The 22,343-nt window shown below is 40.7% G+C and overlaps 1 protein-coding gene across 1 annotated transcript in view; it reads right to left on the bottom strand.

The window, feature by feature from the left end:
- Window positions 1-22,343, bottom strand: part of DOK6 (docking protein 6) — a 383,598-nt gene that overhangs the window by 134,394 nt on the left and 226,861 nt on the right. Inside the window, exon 5 of the mRNA XM_040264342.1 lies at window positions 4,891-5,080. Coding sequence (XP_040120276.1) covers window positions 4,891-5,080 — 190 coding nt within the window. The remainder of the gene's footprint in view (window positions 1-4,890; window positions 5,081-22,343) is intronic.

Below are 22,343 nucleotides of genomic sequence, written 5' to 3'. Positions count from 1 at the left end.
GTTGAGGTTTCTTTTAAAAACTTCAAAGTTTCTTTCCAAATCACTGTAGCATGCTACATTTCCACCAAAACTGTATGCGTTCCATCTGCTGTGCATCCTGTCTCCATTTGGTATTGTCAGATTTTCCTTTTTAACTTTAGCCACTATAATAGATATGCAGTTGTATCTCATCATAGTTTTAATTTGCATTTCCCTAATGAATAATTGGAGAAGGAACTGGTAACCCACTCCAGTAGTTTTGCCTGGAGACTCCCAAGGACAGAGGAGTCTGGTGGGCTAGAGTCCATGGGGTCGCCAAAAATCAGACACGACAGAGTGACTAACATACACAGACAGTGAAAAATTAGGTTCGGCATCTTTTAGTGTGATTATTGATCAGTCATATGTCTTTTTTGGTGAAGTACCTGCTTATATTTTTTGCCTGTTTTTAAAGCTGGGTTTCATTTTTTCTTATTTTTGACTTGGAAATTCTTTATATATTTTGGATACAAGTGCATTGTCTAATATGTGACTTCTGAATATCTTCTCTAGATCGGTGTCTGGACTTTCAGTCCCTTAAAAGTGTCTCTTGCAGAGACAAGTTTTTAATTTTGATACAGTCTAATTTATCTTTTGTGGGGAGGGTAATCATGCTTTGGTATCCTATTTAAAAACTCTCTGCCTTACCTTTTATTATAACTGAGTGGTCATACATAAGAGGAGGAGGGTTTCTCTCTGCATGACTGATGGAAAAGCTTTTTAAGGACTGAACAAGCCTCTGTGACATCAGGAAATCCTTGATTATAGCACACAGAGCATTTGCTTCCATTCACCATCTTCCTGTGGGAACTGTACTGCTTTTTATTTCCAATTGTTAAAAATCTGTAACCAGATTGTTCCCAGGCTTCTCAACAGAGACAATATTATCAGAGTTAGTGAGACATATATTTTAAGCACCAATTGTTATATTAAGTGTTTTGCTAAATAGGGAGGTTATGTTTTGAACAATAATTTTATAAAAATTAATTTGGAGATCGTTTAATCTTGTTCTGTAGGTCTTTGAGCTCATCCTGATTTTTGCTTACAATATTTATAAGTTTCATGAAGTGAAAAAGCCCCATCAGCAAATTAAAAAAGTGGTTTTATCTTCTACAGGGTAAAACTGCACATTATCATGACTCCTGTGACATCCTCTGCAGGTCTGGATATCTTGTTTTGATTTTTTGATTAAATAAGCTTGCATGGTAAACCGGGTTGCTTTTCACTTTTAAAGTGCTCTTTTATGGTTAACTTGAAGGTAATGGCACCCTACTCCAGTACTCTTGCCTGGAAAATCCCAGGGACAGAGGAGCCTGGTAGGCTGCAGTCCATGGAGTCACAAAGAATCGGACATGACTGAGTGACTTCACCTTCACTTTTCACTTTCATGCATTGGAGAAGGAAATGGCAACCCACTCTAGTGTTCTTGCCTGGAGAATCCCAGGGATGGTGGAGCCTGGTGGGCTGCCATCCATGGAGTCACACAGAGTCAGACATGACTGAAGTGACTTGGCGGCAGCAGCAGCAGCAATTACTCTAAGCAGTCAGGAGTCTATGACTTCCTCTCCCAGGCCATGCCCTCTGAGTGAGGGCAGTTCCCAGTGAAAGCTCCCTGGTCCTCCTCTCCTGTCCTCACCTGCATGGGTGTATGAGTACAACTGTCGGGATGCATGAGGAGTGTTCCTCCAGGAAGAATGATCTTGCTCCATTTCTACCATTCATGCTTATATTTTATTGGTACAATAGAATTTAAAATGCATTTTTAAGAAAGCTCGTCAGTAGAGAGCCCAGAGCCTGGGCTCTATAAGAGAAGTCCTTGCAGTAAGCCCGTGCACTGCCGCTGAGGGCGTCCCCGCTCACCCCAACCAGAGAAAACGCAGGCAGCAACAAAGACCCAGCGTGGCCAAGCAAATAAGCAAAGTTGTACAAGGCCTGTCAGTAGAAAAAAGGCTAGTTTGACACCCAGTTTTATCACTTTCTAGTACATGCGGTAGTACAAGTAAATGGCTAGAAACTGCCTCCAAATGCTGTGCTCTGTGCGGAGAGGAACAAAATAAAACACAGAAGATGGAGCTCTTGAGCTCAAGGTCTACTGTGCTGACGCCACAAAACTGACCTGCCAGGTTGTCCTTTAAACTGTCCCGTGTCATCACCCATGCCCCCACACACCGCTTCTCCCAGTCCTGACTCGCGGAACTGGGTCGAACATGGACAAAACCTTCTGCTCTTGGTTACCTTTAATAGGAGTGAGATCTTCTGGAGTTTACAAAATAGATGCACAGAACAATGGTCAATATTCCAAGGGCAAGGGACACCCAAAATGCAGAGAAGGAAGAACATACAAATGAACAGTACCCACAAGGACAAACCTCTAAACATAAAGAAACAGAGGAGAAAAGAAAAAAAATTAACAAGATATCCAAGTCCTCTCTTAAAATAGAAACATCTTAAATCATCTTTTTAATGCCTGTAGTTATGGGGTCAAGAACGCTCTTTGCACCATTAGAGGGTGTGTGAATTGAAATTGCTTTGAAAGCAATTTGCTATACTGTGAAGAACCTATGGCTTTTCACCCAGGAATTCTGCTTTAAAAAGGCTCTGCTAAGAAAATAATCAGATATTTGCACATCTTTTCACAGATGGTCAGTGTGGCTTTATTTATAATAGTTCATTTTGGGAACACCCTAATGTTAAATTGATGACAGTACAGCCATATGTTCAGATACCATATGGTCACAAAAATCTTGACTTTATAGGACTTTATAGAAGATTACTTCTCAATATAATATTAAATGAAAATACGTTGATTTTAAAATACATTGGAAGGAAGTACAGCAAAATATTAAAAGCCATTTTCTCAAGATGCAGAAATAGTAAGTGATTTTAAGTTTTTCTTTCCAACTACTCCCTCAAAACCCTGGCTTGACTTTTAAAATCAGACGATATAAAGTATTTTTTAAAAAAATATTCATTTATGTCTTTGGCTGTGTCGGGTCTCAGCTGCCTCACCCAGGATCTTTGGTTATAGCGTGCTGGCTCTCTATCTGGCGCATGCAGTTGTGGGAAGCAGGCTCAGTTGCCCATAACATGTGGGATCTCCGTTCCCCGGCCTGGCACGGGGGATTCTTAACCACCTGGTGGAGCTAGTGGTAAAGAACCCGCCTGCCAATGCAGGAGACAAGAGACGCAGGTTCAGTCCCTGAGTCAGGAAGATCCTCTGGAGGAGGGCATTGCAACCCGCTCCAGTATTCTTGCCTGGAGAATCCCATGGACACAGGAACTTGGCAGGTTACAGTCCATAGAGTCACAAAGAGTTGGACACCACTGAAGCGACTTAGCATGCAGACCACTAAGGAAGTCCCTATGTCAAGTAGTAAAACATCTCAATACTAAGGAAAAAGGGAGACCTTCAAGGAAAACGTAAAAAGTGCAAGGCCTGCCTCAGGTTACAAGAACAGACTTCTGCCCTTACTGTACCTACCTAGGAATCAAGGCCCACTGTCGCGCACAGCTTCAAGGACCACTCTCAAAGCTCCGTCCAGAAATGCTCACAGCTCTCTCCCCTTCCTCAGCCTCATTCCTCCCAGGGGAAGTGTTTTGTTGTAAAAGTGACAAATGCTCACTGTCAAACCTCAAACAGTGTAAAAGTATATAAAATAAGAAGAGTAAATGCTCTCCTGCTTTCCCCCCACTTTTTTTTTTCCACGTTAAAAGCACTGAGGGATAATTTGCATGGAACGATGCGCACTGATACCGAGTAAACAGCTCCATGGCTCTCAACAAATGTCAGGATACAGGGCACGGTCACCCCCTCACAGGTCCTGTGTGTTCCCTGGAGTCCATTCTCTCCCAACCCGAGGCAACCATTCACTTGCGTTCTGTCGCTATAAATCAGTTTGGTCTGTTGCAGGGTTTCTTACCAATGTTACAACAATGTTTTGGAGATTCATCCGTGCTGAGTGTGTCATGTAGGTAGAATTCTGTTGCATAACTATCTTAATTTGTCTACTCAGTCACATGGCGACTTCATAATTACCTTATAAGGCCACTGATTCATTTTTAGAATGTGATAAATCATATCCCCAAGTGTGAATACATTAAACACTTCTTATATAGAATCCCCAAACCTAAGTCTTATCTTGGATGAGTGACAACAATATCACAAAGGGGTCACAACATAATGACTTGATACAGTTGATTGAAGCTCATATCTAAATCCATATCTGTGAATAATGATTGTGAAGCAAGCATTTATTTTAGAAATTTATGGATTCCGACCATATGCTGTGATCAAGAAACCGGTGTATCTGTCTTGACATACTACATTTAAAATCTGAGTCACACATTCCATAAATTATGGATTTGCCAACTTTCTTTTCAGTCATTCTGAATTAATATCAATATTTATACTTGACTAATGCTATTAACATAAACATCTGGATAAATGAATATTGCAGTAAATTATCTCAAACCTAAAAAGTAATATTTAAGCAATTTTATGTAAGACTCCTTTCAACATTTTTTTCCTTAAAAAAAATCCACAAAAGTAATGCCAGCAAGGACATGTTGACTTTTATGGAAATCCTACTGCACCAAAAATATAGGAGGATGCACCCAAAATCTCACAAATATACTGCATGATAAAAAATAATTATGAAACTAGTTTAATGCCAGCACAAGAGACTGAAGTTATTTTGAATGGGGTAATTCACCTGCTATACAATTAACACAGTTTCATCCAGATTATCAACAAGGATCTGAAGAAATTATATTTTTGGTGACCTCTAACCTTTACAAAAACAACCATCTACCTGAGCACAGAACCTTGGTCCCAGGCCCCTCCTGCATGTTGCTTCTGCCCTCAGAGCTTACCTGCCCGACTCAAATGTGAACCACGTCGAGTCCCGCCCGTATCTCCTCAGTGAGCTGAGGGGCCACATCACCAGCTTGACCTTGGCATTGTGGATATCCCAGAGATAGATATTCTCGTGTGTGATCTGCATTGTGCATTCGCCATAAATGTCCAGATTTGGTGTAGGCATAAGGTACACATTGAATCGTTCTGCAAAGAAACAAGGAACGGAGGCAATGAAGTGAAAAGAGGTGTGACTTTTACGGCAGCACTATGTTAACCTGTATACCTACATACAGCCTGCAAAAAGGGCCACCGTGTTCCTTGGTGACACCCATACACATTGTGAAACACTCTCTTTTTCCATTTTGTGGGAAAAGGGGTTGATGCATTCTTAATCATTCAGTCATTCACTCATTCTTCAACTTCCTGTGGCCTGCATCCTGGGTGTATGTGTGTGTGTGTGTGTCTGCACGCGTGTGCTCAGTTGTGCCTAACTCTTTGAGACGCCATGGACTGTAGCCCACCACGCTCCTCTGTCCATGGGATTTCCTGGGCAAGAATACTGGAATTGCCATTTCCTTCTCCATGCACCCTCTATGGTGTGGATTAAACGGTTAAATTGTACCATGGGAACATAAGGGCAAAAAGCTAATTGGAGTCTCTGCCCAAATGGTGTTACTGTCTGCTTCTTCACACAATCTTAAGTGGATGTCATATAAACAATTCCAGGGAGGAATGCCTTATCTAATTTACACAAGAACTTACTCAATTTTACCTCTGTGGCATGAAGTGTTTAATGCCCACTCAGACTGATTCTCCAAGCACAGAGTACTCATGATCAAATTCAGCATATGATAAATGCAGATATTTGTGACTGCCTTCTGCAGAACTTCAGCCATTGTTTCATAAGCAAAATAAAACCACATAAATGCTTTCATTCCTGGATATTTTGTAGTTGAAAATCTATTAGGCAATGATTCCAAACCCTTTATAAATATCTGTGTATGTCAAACACCATTGCAATATTCTGCAGCCCTCGATTCCCATTTAAATGCATTAGAATATACTTTATTTTGAAAGATAAGGCCAGTTGCTAAGTTCCAGGAAGTAAAGAACTTGGTATGACCTACAAAGGGTCTTTATAAAATATCCCTAATTCCTAGCACCTTATCTTTGGTATACACCAAGATGTTAAGTAATAAAATAAGTGAAATAAACATATCCCATGAAGAAATAAATATATCCTTGTCAATCTTAAAGAAAAATCAACTCTGACTATTCATTGAAAAGACTGATGCTGACGAGGAAGCTCCAATACTTTGGCCACCTGATGCAAAGAGCTGACTCCTTGGAAAAGATCCTGATGCTGGGAAAGACTGAAGGCAGGAGGAGAAGGGGCAACAGAAGATGAGATGGTTGAACGGTATCACTGACTCAATGGACATGCATTTGAGCAAACTCAGGGAGATATAGAAAGTCAGGGAAGCCTGGCATGCTGTAGTCCATGGGGTCTCAAAGAGCAGACACGACTTAGCGACTGAATAACAATATGACGAATATCAAGACTTCCCAGGTGGCTCAGTGGTAAAGAATCTGCCTGCCAATGCAGGAGACGCAGGCTCGATCTCTGGATTGGGAAGATCCCCTGGAGTAGGATATGGCAACTCACTTCAACATTCTTGCCTGGGAAATTCCATGGACAGAGGAGCCTGGCAGGCTACAGTCCTTGGAGTCTCAAAGAGTCAGAAATGACTGAGCGACTAAACAACAATGAATATGGGCTGCAAGAATTGAGGAATTACAAAAAAATGAGTCATGACAACAGAAAGTTTAAGAACTACTAGCAGATACATCTTCGTGAGTTTTAATTTAATTGTGAACAGTGCTTTAAAGGCAGAGCTGTTGCATGAATTATTTGGAGAGGCATAATCGTGCAGCTGCAGCTGGTCAAGGACTGAGATATTTTCAAATATGCTACCATCCATCAGAATGTTAGTCTTAAACACTGTATATTTGCTGGTCCTGAGCTGCAACTCAGGTGGTTGTGGTGGCTGTGCGGGTGCAGGAGGGCCTAGAGGAGCTATCCCACATTGAAGGTCAGGAAGGGAAGGGTGAGGAGATACCCTTCATCCAAGGTAAGGAGCAGCAGCTGCGCCTTGCTGGAGCAGCCATGAAGAGATACCCCACGCCCAAGGTAAGAAAAACCCAAGTAAGATGGTAGGTGTTGCAAGAGGGCATCAGAGGGCAGACACACTGAAACCATATTCACAGAAAACTAGTCAATCTAATCACATTAGGACCACAGCCTTGTCTAACTCAATGAAACTAAGCCATGCCCACGGGGCAACCCAAGACGGGCAGGTTATGGTGGAGAGGTCTGACAGAAAGTGGTCCACTGGAGAAGGGAATGGCAAGCCACTGCAGTATTCTTGCCTTGAGAACCCCATGAACAGTGAAGAGGCAAAATGATAGCATACCGTAAAAGGAACTCCCCAGGTCAGTAGGTGCCCAATATGCTACTGGAGATCAGTGGAGAAATAACTCCAGAAAGAATGAAGGGATGGAGCCAAAGCAAAGACAATACCCAGCTGTGCATGTGACTGGTGATAGAAGCAAAGTCCGATGCTATAAGGAGCAATATTGCATAGGAACCTGGAATGTCAGGTCCATGAATCAAGGCAAATTGGAAGTGGTCAAACAAGAGATGGCAAGAGTGAAGGTCGACATTCCAGGAATCAATGAACTAAAATGGATTGGAATGGGTGAATTTAACTCAGATGACCATTATATCTACTACTGTGGGCAGGAATCCCTCAGAAGAAATGGAGTAGCCATCATAGTCAACAAAAGAGTCCGAAATGAAGTACTTGGATGCAATCCCAAAAACCACAGAATGATCTCTGTTCGTTTCCAAGGCAAATTATTCAATATCACAGTAATCCAAGTCTATGCCCCAACCAGTAACGCTGAAGAAGCTGAAGTTGAACGGTTCTATGAAGACCTACAAGACCTCTTAGAACAAACACACAAAAAAGATGTCCTTTTCATTATAGGGGACTGGAATGCAAAAGTAGAAAGTCAAGAAACACCTCGAGTAACAGGCAAATTTGGCCTTGGAATGAGGAATGAAGCAGGGCAAAGACTAATAGAGTTTTGCCAAGACAATGCACTGGTCATAGCAAACACCCTCTTTCAACAACACAAGAGAAGACTCTACACATGGACATCACCAGATGGTCAACACCAAAATCAGACTGATTCTATTCTTTGCAGCCAAAAATGGAGAAGCTCTATACAGTCAACAAAAACAAGACTGGGAGCTGACTGTGGCTCAGATCATGAACTCCTTATTACCAAATTCAGACTTAAATTGAAGAAAGTAGGGAAAACTGCTAGACCATTCAGGTATGACCTCAATCAAATCCCTTATGATTATACAGTGGAAGTGAGAAATAGATTTAAGGGCCTAGATCTGATAGATAGAGTGCCTGATGAACTATGAAATGAGGTTCATGACATTGTACAGGAGACAGGGATCAAGACCATCCCCATGGAAAAGAAATGAAAAAAAGCAAAATGGCTGTCTGGGTAGGAATTACAAATAGCTGTGAAAAGAAGAGAGGTGAAAAGCAAAGGAGAAAAGGAAAGATATAAGCATCTGAATGCAGAGTTCCAAAGAATAGCAAGAAGAGATAAGAAAGCCTTCTTCAGTGATCAATGCAAAGAAATAGAGGAAAAGAACAGAATGGGAAAGACTAATTTTTCTCTTCAAGAAAATTAGATACCAAGGGAACATTTCATGCAAAGATGGGCTCAATAAAGAACAGAAATAGTATGGACCTAACAGAAGCAGAGGATATTAAGAAGAGGTGGCAAGAATACACAGAAGAACTGTACAAAAAAGATCTTCATGACCCAGATAATCATGATGGTGTGATCACTCATCTAGAGCCAGACATCTTGGAATGTGAAGTCAAGTGGGCCTTAGAAAGCATCACTACGAACAAAGCTAGTGGAGGTGATGGAATTCCAGTGGAGCTGTTTCAAATCCTGAAAGATGATGCTGTGAAAGTGCTGCACTCGATATGCCAGCAAATTGGGAAAACTCAGCAGTTGGCCACAGGACTGGAAAAGGTCAGTTTTCATTTCAATCCCAAAGAAAGGCAATGCCAAAGAATGCTCAAACTACGGCACAATTGCACTCATCTCACATGCTAGTACACTCCAGTACTCTTCCCTGGAAAATCCCATGGAAGGAGGAGCCTGGTAGGCTGCAGTCCATGGGGTCACTAAGAGTCAGACACGACTGAGCGACTTCACTTTTACTTTTCACTTTCATGCACTGGAGAAGGAAATGGCAACCCACTCCAGTGTTCTTGCCTGGAGAATCCCAGGAATGGTGGAGCCTGATGGGCTGTCATCTATGGGGTCGCACAGAATCGGACATGACTGAAGTGACTTAGTAGCAGCAGCAGCAGAAGCAGCACATGCTAGTAAAGTAATGCTCAAAATTCTCCAAGCCAGGCTTCAGCAATATGTGAACCATGAACTTCCTGATGTTCAAGCTGGTTTTAGAAAAGGGAGAGGAACCAGAGATCAAATTGCCAACATTGCTGGATCATCGAAAAAGCAAGAGAGTTCCAGAAAACATCTATTTCTGCTTTATTGACTATGCCAAAGCCTTTGACTGTGTGGATCACAATCAACTGTGGAAAATTCTGAAAGAGATGGGAATATCAGACCACCTGGCCTGCCTCTTGAGAAATCTATATGCAGGTCAGGAAGCAACAGTTAGAACTGGACATGGAACAACAGACTGGAAAATAAAAAAAGGAGTACGTCAAGGCTGTATATTTGTCACCCTGCTTATTTAACTTCTATGCAGAGTACATCATGGGAAATGCTGGAGTGAAAGAAACACAAGCTGGAATCGAGATTGCTGGGAGAAATATCAATAACCTCAGATATGCAGATGACACCACCCTTATGGCAGAAAGTGAAGAGGAACTAAAAAGCCTTTTGATGAAAGTGAAATTGGAGAGTGAAAAAGTTGGCTTAAAGCTCAACATTCAGAAAACGAAGATCTTGGCATCTGATCCCTTCACTTCATGGCAAATAGATGGGGAACAGTGGAAACAGTGTCAGACTTTATTTTTTTGGGCTCCAAAATCACTGCAGATGGTGACTTCAGCCATGAAATTAAAAGACGCTTACTCCTCGGAAGGAAGAAAAGTTATGACCAACCTAGATAGCATATTCAAAAGCAGAGACATTACTTTGCCAACTAAGATCCGTCTAGTCAAGGCTATGGTTTTCCTGTGGTCATGTATGGATGTGAGAGTTGGACTGTGAAGAAATCTGAGCGCTGAAGAATTACTGCTTTTGAACTGTGGTGTTGGAGAAGACTCTTGAGAGTCCTTTGGACTGCAAGGAGAGCCAACCAGTCCATTCTCAAGGAGATCAGCCCTGTGATTTCTTTGGAAGGAATGATGCTGAAGCTGAAACTCCAGTACTTTGGCCACTTCATGCAAAGAGTTGACTCATTGGAAAAGACTCTGATGCTGGGAGGGATTGGGGGCAGGAGGAGAAGGGGACGACAGAGGATGAGATGGCTGGATGGCATGACCAACTCGATGGATGTGAGTCTGGGTGAACTCTGGGATTTGGTGATGGACAGGGAGGCCTGGTGTGCTCTGATTCATGGGGTCGCAAAGAGTCGAACACGACTGAGCGACTGAACTGAACTGAAGTGAACTGAACTGAGCTGCAACTGTCTTATAATGGAAAGAATTGTTCCGGTTGCAGGTATTTTGTAAAGCAAAGATTTTCTGGTGCCAGGTTGGTTACATTTAACTTAAGCACAATAGTTTGAAATTTAGTAACCATATGGACACTATTTATGTTCAGTGTCTAAATATTTTGGGACCAAAAATAATGATTCAATATTTTACTTAGATTGTTGACCCATGAAAGTCATGGATATAGATTTCATATAATAATTATTTGAAATAAAATTATTTCAAATAATTACAATTATTTCCTAAAGAAAAAGGCAAAATGAGGTAAGTTCTATAGCTGAGAAATGAAGAAGGGACACTGTCCCATCAGTTACCTTCAGTGAAAGCCTGTATCTGTAACTCCATGCTGTTACTTTGTTCAGTCACTAAGTCATGCCTGACTCTTCGCTACCTCATGGACTGCAGCATGCCAGTCTTCCTTGTCCTCCACTTTCTCCTGAACTTTTCTCAAACTCATGTCCATTGAGTCGGTGATGCCATCTAACTATCTCATCCTCAGTTGTCCCCTTCTCCTTTTGCCTTCAGTCTTTCCCAGCATCAGGGTCTTCTCCAATGAGTCAGTTCTTCGCACCAGGTGGCCAAAGTATTGGAGCTTCTGCTTCAGCATCAGTCCTTCCAATGACTATTTAGGGCTAACTTCCTTTAAAATTGACTGGTTTGATCTCCTTGCTGTCCATGGGACTCTCAAGAAAGTCTTCTCCAACACCACAATTTGAAAGCATCAATTCTTTGGTGCTCAGCCTTCTTTATGGTCCAGCTCTCACATCCATATATGACTACTGGAAAAACCATAGGTTTGACTAGACAGACCTTTGTCAGCAAAGTGATGTCTCTGTTTTTTAATACACTCTCTAGGTTTGCATAGCTTTTCTTCCAAGGAGCAAGTAAGTGTCTTTTAAGTTCATGGCTGCAGTCACCATCTGCAGTGACTTTGGAGCCCAATAAAATAAAATAAAATCTGCCACTGTTTCCATTCTTTTTTCCCTTCTATTTGCCATGAAGTGATGGGATGGGATGCCATGATCTTAGTTTTCTGAATGCTGAGTTTCAAGTCAACTTTTTCATGAATGATATCTGCCTGCAACTTTTTTATATTGACTTTTTCTGCCTTCAGTATCTGGTTATAGTGGCTTCATAAAATGAATTGTGAAATAATCCCTCCTCTTCTGCTTTCTGAAAAAGTTTGCATAGGACTAACATTATTTCTCCTTTAAACAGAATTCAAGAGTGCACAGTATGTGACTGGAGTTTGAGTATGGGATGTTGTACATTTTTCATTTTAATTTCTTGAATGGATACAGGGATCTTTAGGTTTTCTATTTTTTTCTTGAATTGTTTGGGTAATTTGAATCTCTATTAAGCAATAAAAGTTTTATTTACAAAGTCTATAATCAGAGATAATATTTTCAATTTTTCTTTTATGGCAGATGGAAATTAAAAACATTTTTTCCCATTTTCCGCTCTGATTTTAACATTTATTATAATCTGAGCTCTGAGAATGTTATTACTACAATTAGGATTTTAAACTATGCTCAAAGAAAAATGTAGAACTTTACAAAATATATTTTAAAAGGGAAAGGCTGAAAATTAATGATCTAAACATCCACCTAAAAGATTTGAAAAAGAATCCTGCAATTAAACCCAAAATGGTGGAGCAACTAACAGTGATTAGACATAGTGAGTGAGAGCATTTTAAATTATACTGAAAAAAAGTTTTAATAAATAAGTTACTATCTGATGATGCCAATTAAGAGGGAAAAAGCCATAAATAACCCACAGGAAGTATAAAAGGAGCTATCACTACAGTATAGACAGATATTAAGAAGGTAATACAAGGATGTTGTTATTAAATTTGTCAGTAATTTTGAAACTTTGTAAGAAATGCAAGAAACTTTGCAGGAAATCATTCAATCATTTTAGGAATGATTTTCCTAAAATCATTGGTAGATGTTCTGAAGCTAATCATAATCAATAGTTTATTACCCTGAGTTTTCAAACTTTAGTGCATATTATGGTTCCTGGGGTTATCAAAATACAGACATCTGGCCCCACATCCCAGAGATATTTACTTTAAGGGTGTGGGGCCCAGAATTCTGTTTAACGCGCACTTGATGTGAATGAATTGAAGACATTCACAATATGCTAGAGAAATACTGTCTTTCCTGGTGGACGTTGTGCTACTTGCTTTCAGTTAAGTTCAGTCGCTCAGCCATGTCTGACTCTGCGACCCCATGAAGCGCAGCACGCCAGGCCTCCCTGTCCATCACCAACTCCTGGAGTTCACTCAAACTCAGGTCCATCGAGTTGGTGATGCCATCCAGCCATCTCACCTTCTGTCGTCCCCTTCTCCTCCTGCCTCCTATCCCTCCCAGCATCAGAGTCTTTTCCAATGAGTCAACTCTTTGCATGAAGTGGCCAAAGTGTTGGAGTTTCAGCTTTAGTATCAGTCCTTGTGAAGAAATCCCAGGGTTGATCTCCTTTAGGATGGACTGGTTGGATCTCCTTGCAGTCCAAGAGACTCTCAAGACTCTTCTCTAATACCACAGTTTAAAAGCATCATTCTTCGGTGCTCAGCCTTCTTTACAGTCTAACTCTCACATCCATACATGACCACTGGAAAAACCATAGCCTTGAATAGATGGACCTTTGTTGGCAAAGTAATGTTTCTGCCTTTGAATATGCTATATAGGTTGGTCATAACTTTCCTTCCAAGGAGTAAGAGTCTTTTAATTTCATGGCTGCAACCACCATCTGCAGTGATTTTGGAGCCCCCCAAAATAAAGTCTGACACTGTTTCCACTGTTCCCCATCTATTTGCCATGACGTGATGGGACCGGATGCCATGATCTTTGTTTTCTGAATGTTGAGCTTTAAGCCAACTTTTTCACTCTCCACTTCACTTTCATCAAGAGGCTTTTTAGCTCCTCTTCAACTTTCTGCCATTAGAGTGGTGTCATCTGCATATCTGAGGTTATTGATATTTCTCCCGGCAATCTTGATTCCAGCTTGTGTTTCTTCCATGCCAGCGTTTCTCATGATGTACTCTGCATAGAAGTTAAATAAGCAGCATGACAATATACAGCCTTGACGGACTCCTCTTCCTATTTGGAGCCAGTCTGTTGTTCATGTCCAGTTCTAACTGTTGCTTCCTGAACTGCATGTAGGTTTCTCAAGAGGCAGGTCAGATGGTCTGGTATTCCCATCTCTTTCAGAATTTTCCACAGTTTATTGTGATCCACAGTCAAAGGCTTTGGCATAGTCAATAAGCAGGAATAGATGTTTTTCTGGAATTCTCTTGCTTTTTCGATGATCCAGCGGATGTTGGCAATTTGATCTTTGGTTCCTCTGCCTTTTCTAAAACCAGCTTGGACATTTGGAAGTTCACGATTCACGTATTGCTGAAGCCTGGCTTCGAGAATTTTGAACATTAGTTTACTAGCGTGTGAGATGAGTGAAATTGTTTTACATGTGGTATTTAATCCTTACTACCATCCTGTAGGATGTGTACCAACAGTATCATCCTCAAGGGCAGGAATCTGAGATTTAGAGCACTTTAGTCCCTTGACCCTGGCCCCAGAGCTCATGAGAAGTGGACACTTAAGTTCTTCAGGCTAAGGGTCTGACTTTCAAGCTTTACACTATAGTTTTACTGTAGCAGGAAAATAATGAATCATCAAAAGTTGGATATATCCAAAATGACATTAGTGAACACTGAGATTTCTTTTCTTTTCTCTTTTTCTGTGTGTGTATGTTTGTGCTTGTTCTCTGTGAAATGAGGAGTCATTTAACCTGGTTTTTAATCATAGTTCCATCTATCCGTCTTTCTTTGTGTGACCAGGAGCACACATACCTATGGCTGTTTCACTTTGATGTATGGCAGAAACCAACACAGTACTGTAAAGCAATCATCCTCCAATTAAAAATAAATTAACTAATTTTTAAAAGATTTAAGAAATACAGAAAAATAAACAATGATTGATACACCTTGTGGGTGTGAGTTTGTCTTGCTTACTACTCTGTGAGCTTCTTAAAAGTAATGGCCCTACTTTGTATGAAGGGAATGGCAACCCACTCCAGTATTCTTGCCTGGAGAATCCCATGGACAGAGGAGCCTGGTGGGCTACAGTCCACGGGGTCGCGAGAGGGACACAACTTAGTGACTAAGCCACATTTCCTCAGCTTAGTTCTCACACAGCATAGCCTCAAAATTCTTTGATGAATGAATAATGAATGAGTGAATGACATACAGGGTGTCTGAGTGGAATGTAGGGAGCATGGTTACTGGGGTAGCCAAAGTAAATAATTTACAAACAACACTGGAATACTGTTTTGCTCCTGGAGAAAAGTTACATGCATATTCTTTGGCTAAAAGTAGGAATTCATGAGAATTCTAGCCCATTTCTAAGCAGGGACTCTTGGTCCTGGGAAAAAACCAAACCCTCAAATCTGACTCTGAATTAACCAAATGACAAAGTCTGAGGTCACTTCTCCATTTTGTTCTGGAGGGTGATCTCTTGCATGAATAGCAAAACAGATCCTTGAATCCACTTGCAACTGTAACAGCAGGAACTTCCTACAAGTGGCTGGCTTCTTGGTTGTGATGCTTACCTCTGCTACTAGTGATTAATACACAACATTTGTTTCCTAGGATTGCTATTATGTATTGTGAGACTCCTTTCTAAATAAATATGACTGTAACACTGTACCACAATATTTTCTAAGGTCAGTATGAAAAAAAAAAATCACTCAGTCGAGTCCAACTCTTTGCGACCCCATGGCCTATACAGTCTATGGAATTCTCCAGGCCAGAATACTGCAGTGGGTAGCCTTTTCCTTCTCCAGGGGATCTTCCTAACCCAGGGATCGAACCCAGGCCTCCTGCATTATAGGCGGATTCTTCTTCTTCTTTTTTTCTTTTTTAACTTATTTTGCTTTACAATACTGTGTTGGTTTTGCCATACATCAACATGAATCTGCCATGGGTGTATATGTGTTCCCAATCCTGAACCCCCCTCCCACCTGAGCTTGGCAGGTGGATTCTTTACCAGCTGAGCCACAAGGGAAGTCACAAGGTCAGTCACGAGGTCAGCACAGGCTATCTTAAATACAGCTGAAAAGATGTGAAGATTCTGAAAGCTGTAAGAAGTTAAAAGTTCAGATTGTCCACTTAATATGCACTCTTTTGTGTTATCTGAAGTCTAAGAATAAGTATGTGTGTGTGTCTGTGTGTGGGTAGGTGGGTGTGGCATGCTAGCCTCCCTTACTTTCCGTATACCATGCAGATTCTGAATCAATAGGAAAACAGCTGACAATACTAGACAAAGATGATTAATGCAAAGAATTTAATCAATAACCACTTTTATCTTAGCAACACACGTTATACCTTTAAAAATTATTTGCAGGGTATACGGTGGTGGTTTAGTCACTAAGTTGCGTTCGACTCTCGCGACCCCATGAATAGAAGAACCCCTCAGGCTCCTCTGTCCGTGGGATTCTCCAGGCAAGACTGCTGGATGGGTTGCCATTTCTTTCTCCAGAGGAACTTCCTGACCCAGGGATCAAACCCAGGTCTCCTGCATTGCTGCTGCTGCTAGGTCGCTTCAGTCGTGTCCGACTCTGTGCGACTCCATACACGGCAGCCTACCAGGCTCCCCCATCCCTGGGATTCTCCAGGCAAGAACACTGGAGTGGGTTGTCATTTTCTTCCTTCTCCAATGCATGAAAGTGAAAAGTGAAAGTGAAGTCGCTCAGTCATGTCTGACTCTTAGTGATCCCAGGGACTGCAGCCTACGAGTCTCCTCCGTCCATGGGATTCTCCAGGCAAGAGTACTGGGGTGGGGTGCCATTGCCTTCTCCCTCCTGCACTGCAGGCAGATTCTTTACCAACTGAGCTGCAAGGGAAGCCCCTAAAGGGTATGTGAACTGGGCAAACTCTGGGATGATGAGGGACAGGGGAGCCTGGCGAGCTGCAGTCCATGGAGTTGCGAAGGGTCAGACACTACTTGGTGACTGAACAAACCATGCCCAGTATATTAACAATGCATATATATGGCACCCTAGAGAAATGGTATTAATGAACCCATTTGCAGGGAAGGGATGAAGATGCAGAGAACGGCTTTGTGGATACAGTAGGGGAAGGAAAGAACCGAACATGGAGAAAGAAGCATGGACATATATACACCACAATGTGTAAAACAGATAGCTGGTGAGAAGTCGCTGTGTAACAGGGAGCCCAGATAGGCGCCCTAGACGGTCTGGAGGGGTGGCGTGGGGAGGGGAGGGTGGCTCAGCAGTGATGACATATGTGTAACTACGGCTGAATTGTGCTGTTGTACCGCAGCAACCGTGACAACACTATAAAGCAATTTTCCTCCAATTAAAGAATAAATAAACAATTGGCACAAATGTTTATTCTTAGCTAGTCTCAGAGTAAATAAGACCAAGCTGTTTGAAGAGTCAAGAAAATCTTCAAGGACAAGTAGCAATTTTAAATGTCAAGAAATATGCTGTGGTCGGGACTGAGCAGTGGGTCTTCTCTTGGTGATGGGACCCCACAAAACCACCATGAGCCACGAATGATACAATAATTTATGACATCAATTCTGCACACATGTGCGTCTCATTGCTTAGGAGTAATTTCAAACGGAATCCAAGCCCATCATTGATAACATATTAAAATAATGTTTCTGATGAAAAAGAAGTGGTAGAATTGAACTCTGAAATGCCTTAAGGAGAAACCCCTGAATCTGTAATAACAAATCTTTCATAAAGCAATGATTGTAATCTGAATGTATTAATGACTTCAAGCATGTACCAGGAAGTTAAAGTTTTGTTTATATGAGGAGATGTTATGATTAAAAACTGTGGAAGGACAGTTTTACAAGATAACATTGTTTTAAAAAACATTTGCATTAGCTAAACCAACAAATACTTTCCCTGCATGTAGTGAAATGAACAGGTGTCCTGTCTAACAAACAGGTGTGTCCCTAAAGCAATTCTAGGGCTCAAGGGAGAGGATACACATTGATTAACAAGCACTCTTAGTCTTCAGCATGAGATTTTTACGGATTACTTCTAGTTATTTCAGGGCGAATCTTGAAATGGGATTATCATATTTATGGAAGAGGTCCATTGATTAGGAAGCGACAAAACTGGGGAATGCCAGTAACAACCTGTGCCAATCTGTGTGTGTGTATGTGTGTGTGTGTGTGTCTTGGCAGCATGTATACACATATTCACTAGGATTTTTGAGCTACCAATAGTTGAGGCTGCAATTTTGACATTCTGTTGAGGTTTATGCCTTCTGCATTGTCCTATGGTATGAATCACTATCTTACAAAGTTGTAGCTAGAGTTCAATGGGCCAAAAGAAATGGAGGAAAAATGCTGTTATCTGGACTTGATGAAGCATTTTAAAGAAAGTGTATGAAGACTGGACGAGATGGAAGGAATGGCTATGTCCATGGCCTTGGGAGTCAGGGAGAAATTCACCCACGTGGAAGGTGTTTCCTGGGGAAAAGAAATCCTCCCAGCTAGGATTTTCCTTTGAAAGCTTAATATGGAAGAGTCTCAATGTGTGTGTATGTGAGTGTGTGTGTGTGTGTGTGTGTGTGTGTGAGTGTGTGTGATGTCTGCCAGTTTCCTTTAGGGTACCATATACTTTCAGGAAGTCATTTAAATGGATCAAACACTACCTTCTCTAACTATTACTATATACTAAAAGCACATATAACCCTTTGTATGAATTTAGGATTATTTAAAAAGCACTGGATGATATTATAACTTTAGGTCTTCTCTAAACTATATGTAGGAATTAATTTTTGATTTCTTTATTTTTACTTGGGCTTAAACAAACAGACTTGTGCTTTTTTTTTTAAATCTAAGCATGAGTTAGTCTTTATTTTATATTATCTCCTGTAACCATCATGATAACACCATAAATCAGTTTATTTTCACACAGTAGCAAACTGAAATTAGAAGTGACTAAGGAACCTGATCTATTTAAGGGGTGTAGCCCACACAAGTTGCATCCTAAAGAGTTTACTTACTAGGCTAAATCTGCTTGTGCTTCTTACACAACTCTGGCTATTTAATTCTGTGTTTGTCCTATCCTAAAAAAATTTATATTAAAAATTTACCTTTATATAGTAGGTAAATTACTTTGACATTATTATCAAATCAGCAATAAAAATTATAATAACCAAAAGAGTACATTATCTATTTGGATAGGAACCATATACAACCCCAGATTTTTAAGGTAAAAGCATATAATTCACACCAAACAAGTTGCACACAGCAATGACTCCACCCACAGGCCTAATTTATTCACTTTCTTCATATTTTCTGTATGTAGTACTTGACGAATGTTTATTGGCAAAGAGTTTTTCCCTTCTTCTCTCAAACAGAATGAGCAGCATATTTTAAGCAATATGATTATGGATGTTCTGTACTTAGCACAGTTCTCAGAAAATAAGTCAGAGAGATGAAATCTAAGAAAGTGTGGGAAAGAAACTGAAATATCAAAAGTAAGCTAGAAAAAGAGTCACAGGAATGCCTTCATGACTTTCTGAAACTAGCAACATGGGCAAAATTTGCGCCTGTATATGTTCATGATTAGTTAGTAGGGGAAAAACATTTTTTTCAGTTCAGCAAAAAACAAAAAGCAATGATTTTTAATGGTCTATAAGATAGTGATGGTTATCAGAACATTATTATTTATAATGAAGTCACCGTCAGTGTTGTCCTGATACATTTTTACCTGTGCTGTCTAGTGTATAACCACAGATTATTCCAGAATTTCTTTTAACAACTGTGTCAAGCTTCACCAATATCCCTCATTATTTTTAAAAACACTAGTCATTAGAAATTAATAACATTGGAAAGTTTCTAGTTTCATACCACTAGATATTCCAGTGATGATAATTCATTTTAAAAATGGAGGGGAAAAAGCTCGTTACACTACTCTGATTGCATTATTCAGAGGCTTTAGACAAGAAGATGCAGCATAAATTCTTAAGAGACATCAGAAAAGTTAAATTAGAGAATAGTACAGTAATATGTCACATAATCCTCAATTCTGTTATCTACACTCTGAGTTTTCAAGCATTCTACTTCCTCAGGTGTAGTACAGACTTCCCTTGTGGCTCAGCTGGTAAAGAATCCGCCTGCAAGGCCGGAGACCTGGGTTCAATCCCTGGGTTGGGAAGATCCCCTGGAGAAGGGAAAGGCTACTCACTGCAGTATTCTAGCCTGGAGAATTCCATGGGCTGTACAGTCCACAGGGTCGCAAAGAATCAGACATGACCGAGGGTCTTTCATTTTCACTTTCAGGTGTAGTATGGAAGTGTAGTATGAAATTAGAAGTGGTCAAATAGGAGATGGCAAGAGCGAACATCAACATTTTAGGAATCAATGAACTAAAATGGACTGGAATGGCTGAATTTAACTCAGATGACTATTATATCTACTACTGTGGGAGAATCCCTTAGAAGAAATGGAGTAGCCATCACAGTCAACAAGAGAGTCCGAAATGCAGTACTGGATACAATCTCAAAAACAACAAAGTGATCTCTGTTTCCAGGCAAACTATTCAATATCTACATGGTAATTCAAGTCTATGCCACAACCAGCAATGCTGAAGAAGCTGAAGTTGAATGGTTCTATAAAGACCTACAAGACCTTCTAGAGCTAACACCCCCAAAAGATGTCCTTTTTATACAGGGGACTGGAATGCAAAAGTAGGAAGTCAAGAAATACCTGGAGTAACAGGCAAATTTGGCCTTGGAGTACAGAATGAAGCAGGGCAAAAGCTAATAGAGTTTTGCCAAGAGAATGCACTGGTCATAGCAAACACCCTCTTCCAACAACACAAGAGAAGACTCTACACATGGACATCACCAGATGGTCAGTACCAAAATCAGACTGATTATATTCTTTGCAGTCAAAGATGGAGAAGCTATATAGAGTCAGCACAAACAAGACTGGGAGCTGACTGTGGCTCAGATCATGAACTCCTTATTGCCCAAATCAGACTTAAATTGAAGAAAGTAGGAAAAACCACCTGATCATTTCAGTATGACCTAAATCAAATCCCTTACAACTATACAGTGGAAGTGACAAATAGACTCAAGGGATTAAATATTATAGAGTGCCTGCAGAACTATGGATGGAGGTTCCTGACACTGTACAGGAGGCAGTGATCAAGACTATCCTCAAGAAAAAGAAATGCAAAAAGGCAAAATGGTTGTCTGAGGAGGCCTCACAATTAGCTGAGAAAAGAAGAGAAGCAAAAGGCAAAGAAGAAAAGGAAAGATATAGCCATTTAAATGTAGAGTTCCAAAGAATAACAAGGAGAGATAAAGCCTTCCTCAGTGATCAGTGCCAAGAAATAGAGGAAAACAATAGAATGGGAAAGACTAGAGATCTCTTCAAGAAAATTAGAGATACCAAGGGAACTTCTCATGCTAAGATGGGCATGATAAAGGACAGAAATGGTATGGACCTAACAGAAGCAGAAGATATTAAGAAGAGGTGGCAAGGATACACAGAAGAACTATATAAAAAAGATTTTCATGACCCAGCTAATCACAATGGTGTGATCACTCACCTAGAGCCAGACATCCTGGAATGCAAAGTCAAGTGTGACTTAGGAAGCATCACTACGAACAAAGCTAGTGGAGGTGATGGAATTCCAGTGGAGCTATTTCAAATCCTGAAAGATGATGCTGTGAAAGTGCTGCACTCAATATGCCAGCAAATTTGGAAAACTCAGCAGTGGCCACAGGACTGGAAAAGGTCAGTTTTCATTTCAATCCCAAAGTAAGGCAATGCCAAAGAATGCTCAAACTACTGCACAACTGCACTCATTTCACACGTTAGCAAAGTAATGCTCAAAATTCTCTAAGCCAGGCTTCAACAGTACATGAACTGTGAACTTCCAGACGTTCAAGTTGGATTTAGAAAAGGCAGAGGAACCAGAGATCAAATTTCCAGTATTTGTTGTATCACTGAAAAATCAAGAGAATTCCAGAAAATCATCTATTTCTGCTTTATTGACTATGCCAGAGCCTTTGACTGTGTGGATCACAACAAACAGAAAATTCTGAAAGAGATGGGAATACCAGACCACCTGACCTGCCTCCTGAGAAATCTGTATGCAGGTCAAGAAGCAACAGTTGGAACTGGACATGGAACAACAGACTGGTTCCACTGGGAAAGGAGTAGGTCACAGCTGTATACTGCCATCCTACTTATGTAACTTATAAGCAGAATACATCATGAGAAATGCTAGACTGGATGAAGCACAATCTGGAATCAGGACTGCCGGGAAAAATAACAATAACCTCATATATGCATATGACACCACCCTTCTGACAAAACAAAGAACTAAAGGGCCTCTTGATGAAAGCAAAAGAAGAGAGTGAAAAAGTTCCTTAGAACTCAACATTCAGAAAACTAAGATCATGGCATCTAGTCTCATTACTTCATCAAATAGATGGGGAAACTGGAAACAGTGAGAGTCTTTATTTTTGGTGGCTCCAAAATCACTGCAGATGGTGACTGCAGCCATGAAATCAAAAGATGCTTGCTCCTTGAAAGAAAAGTTATGACCAACCTAGACAGCTTATTACAAAGCAGAGACATTACTTTGCCAACTAAGGTCCATCTAGTCAA

Source organism: Oryx dammah, unplaced genomic scaffold, assembly GCF_014754425.2.
Source record: "Oryx dammah isolate SB20612 unplaced genomic scaffold, SCBI_Odam_1.1 HiC_scaffold_22, whole genome shotgun sequence".
NCBI lineage: Eukaryota > Metazoa > Chordata > Mammalia > Artiodactyla > Bovidae > Oryx > Oryx dammah.
This window is presented reverse-complemented; position numbering and strand designations above follow the sequence as displayed.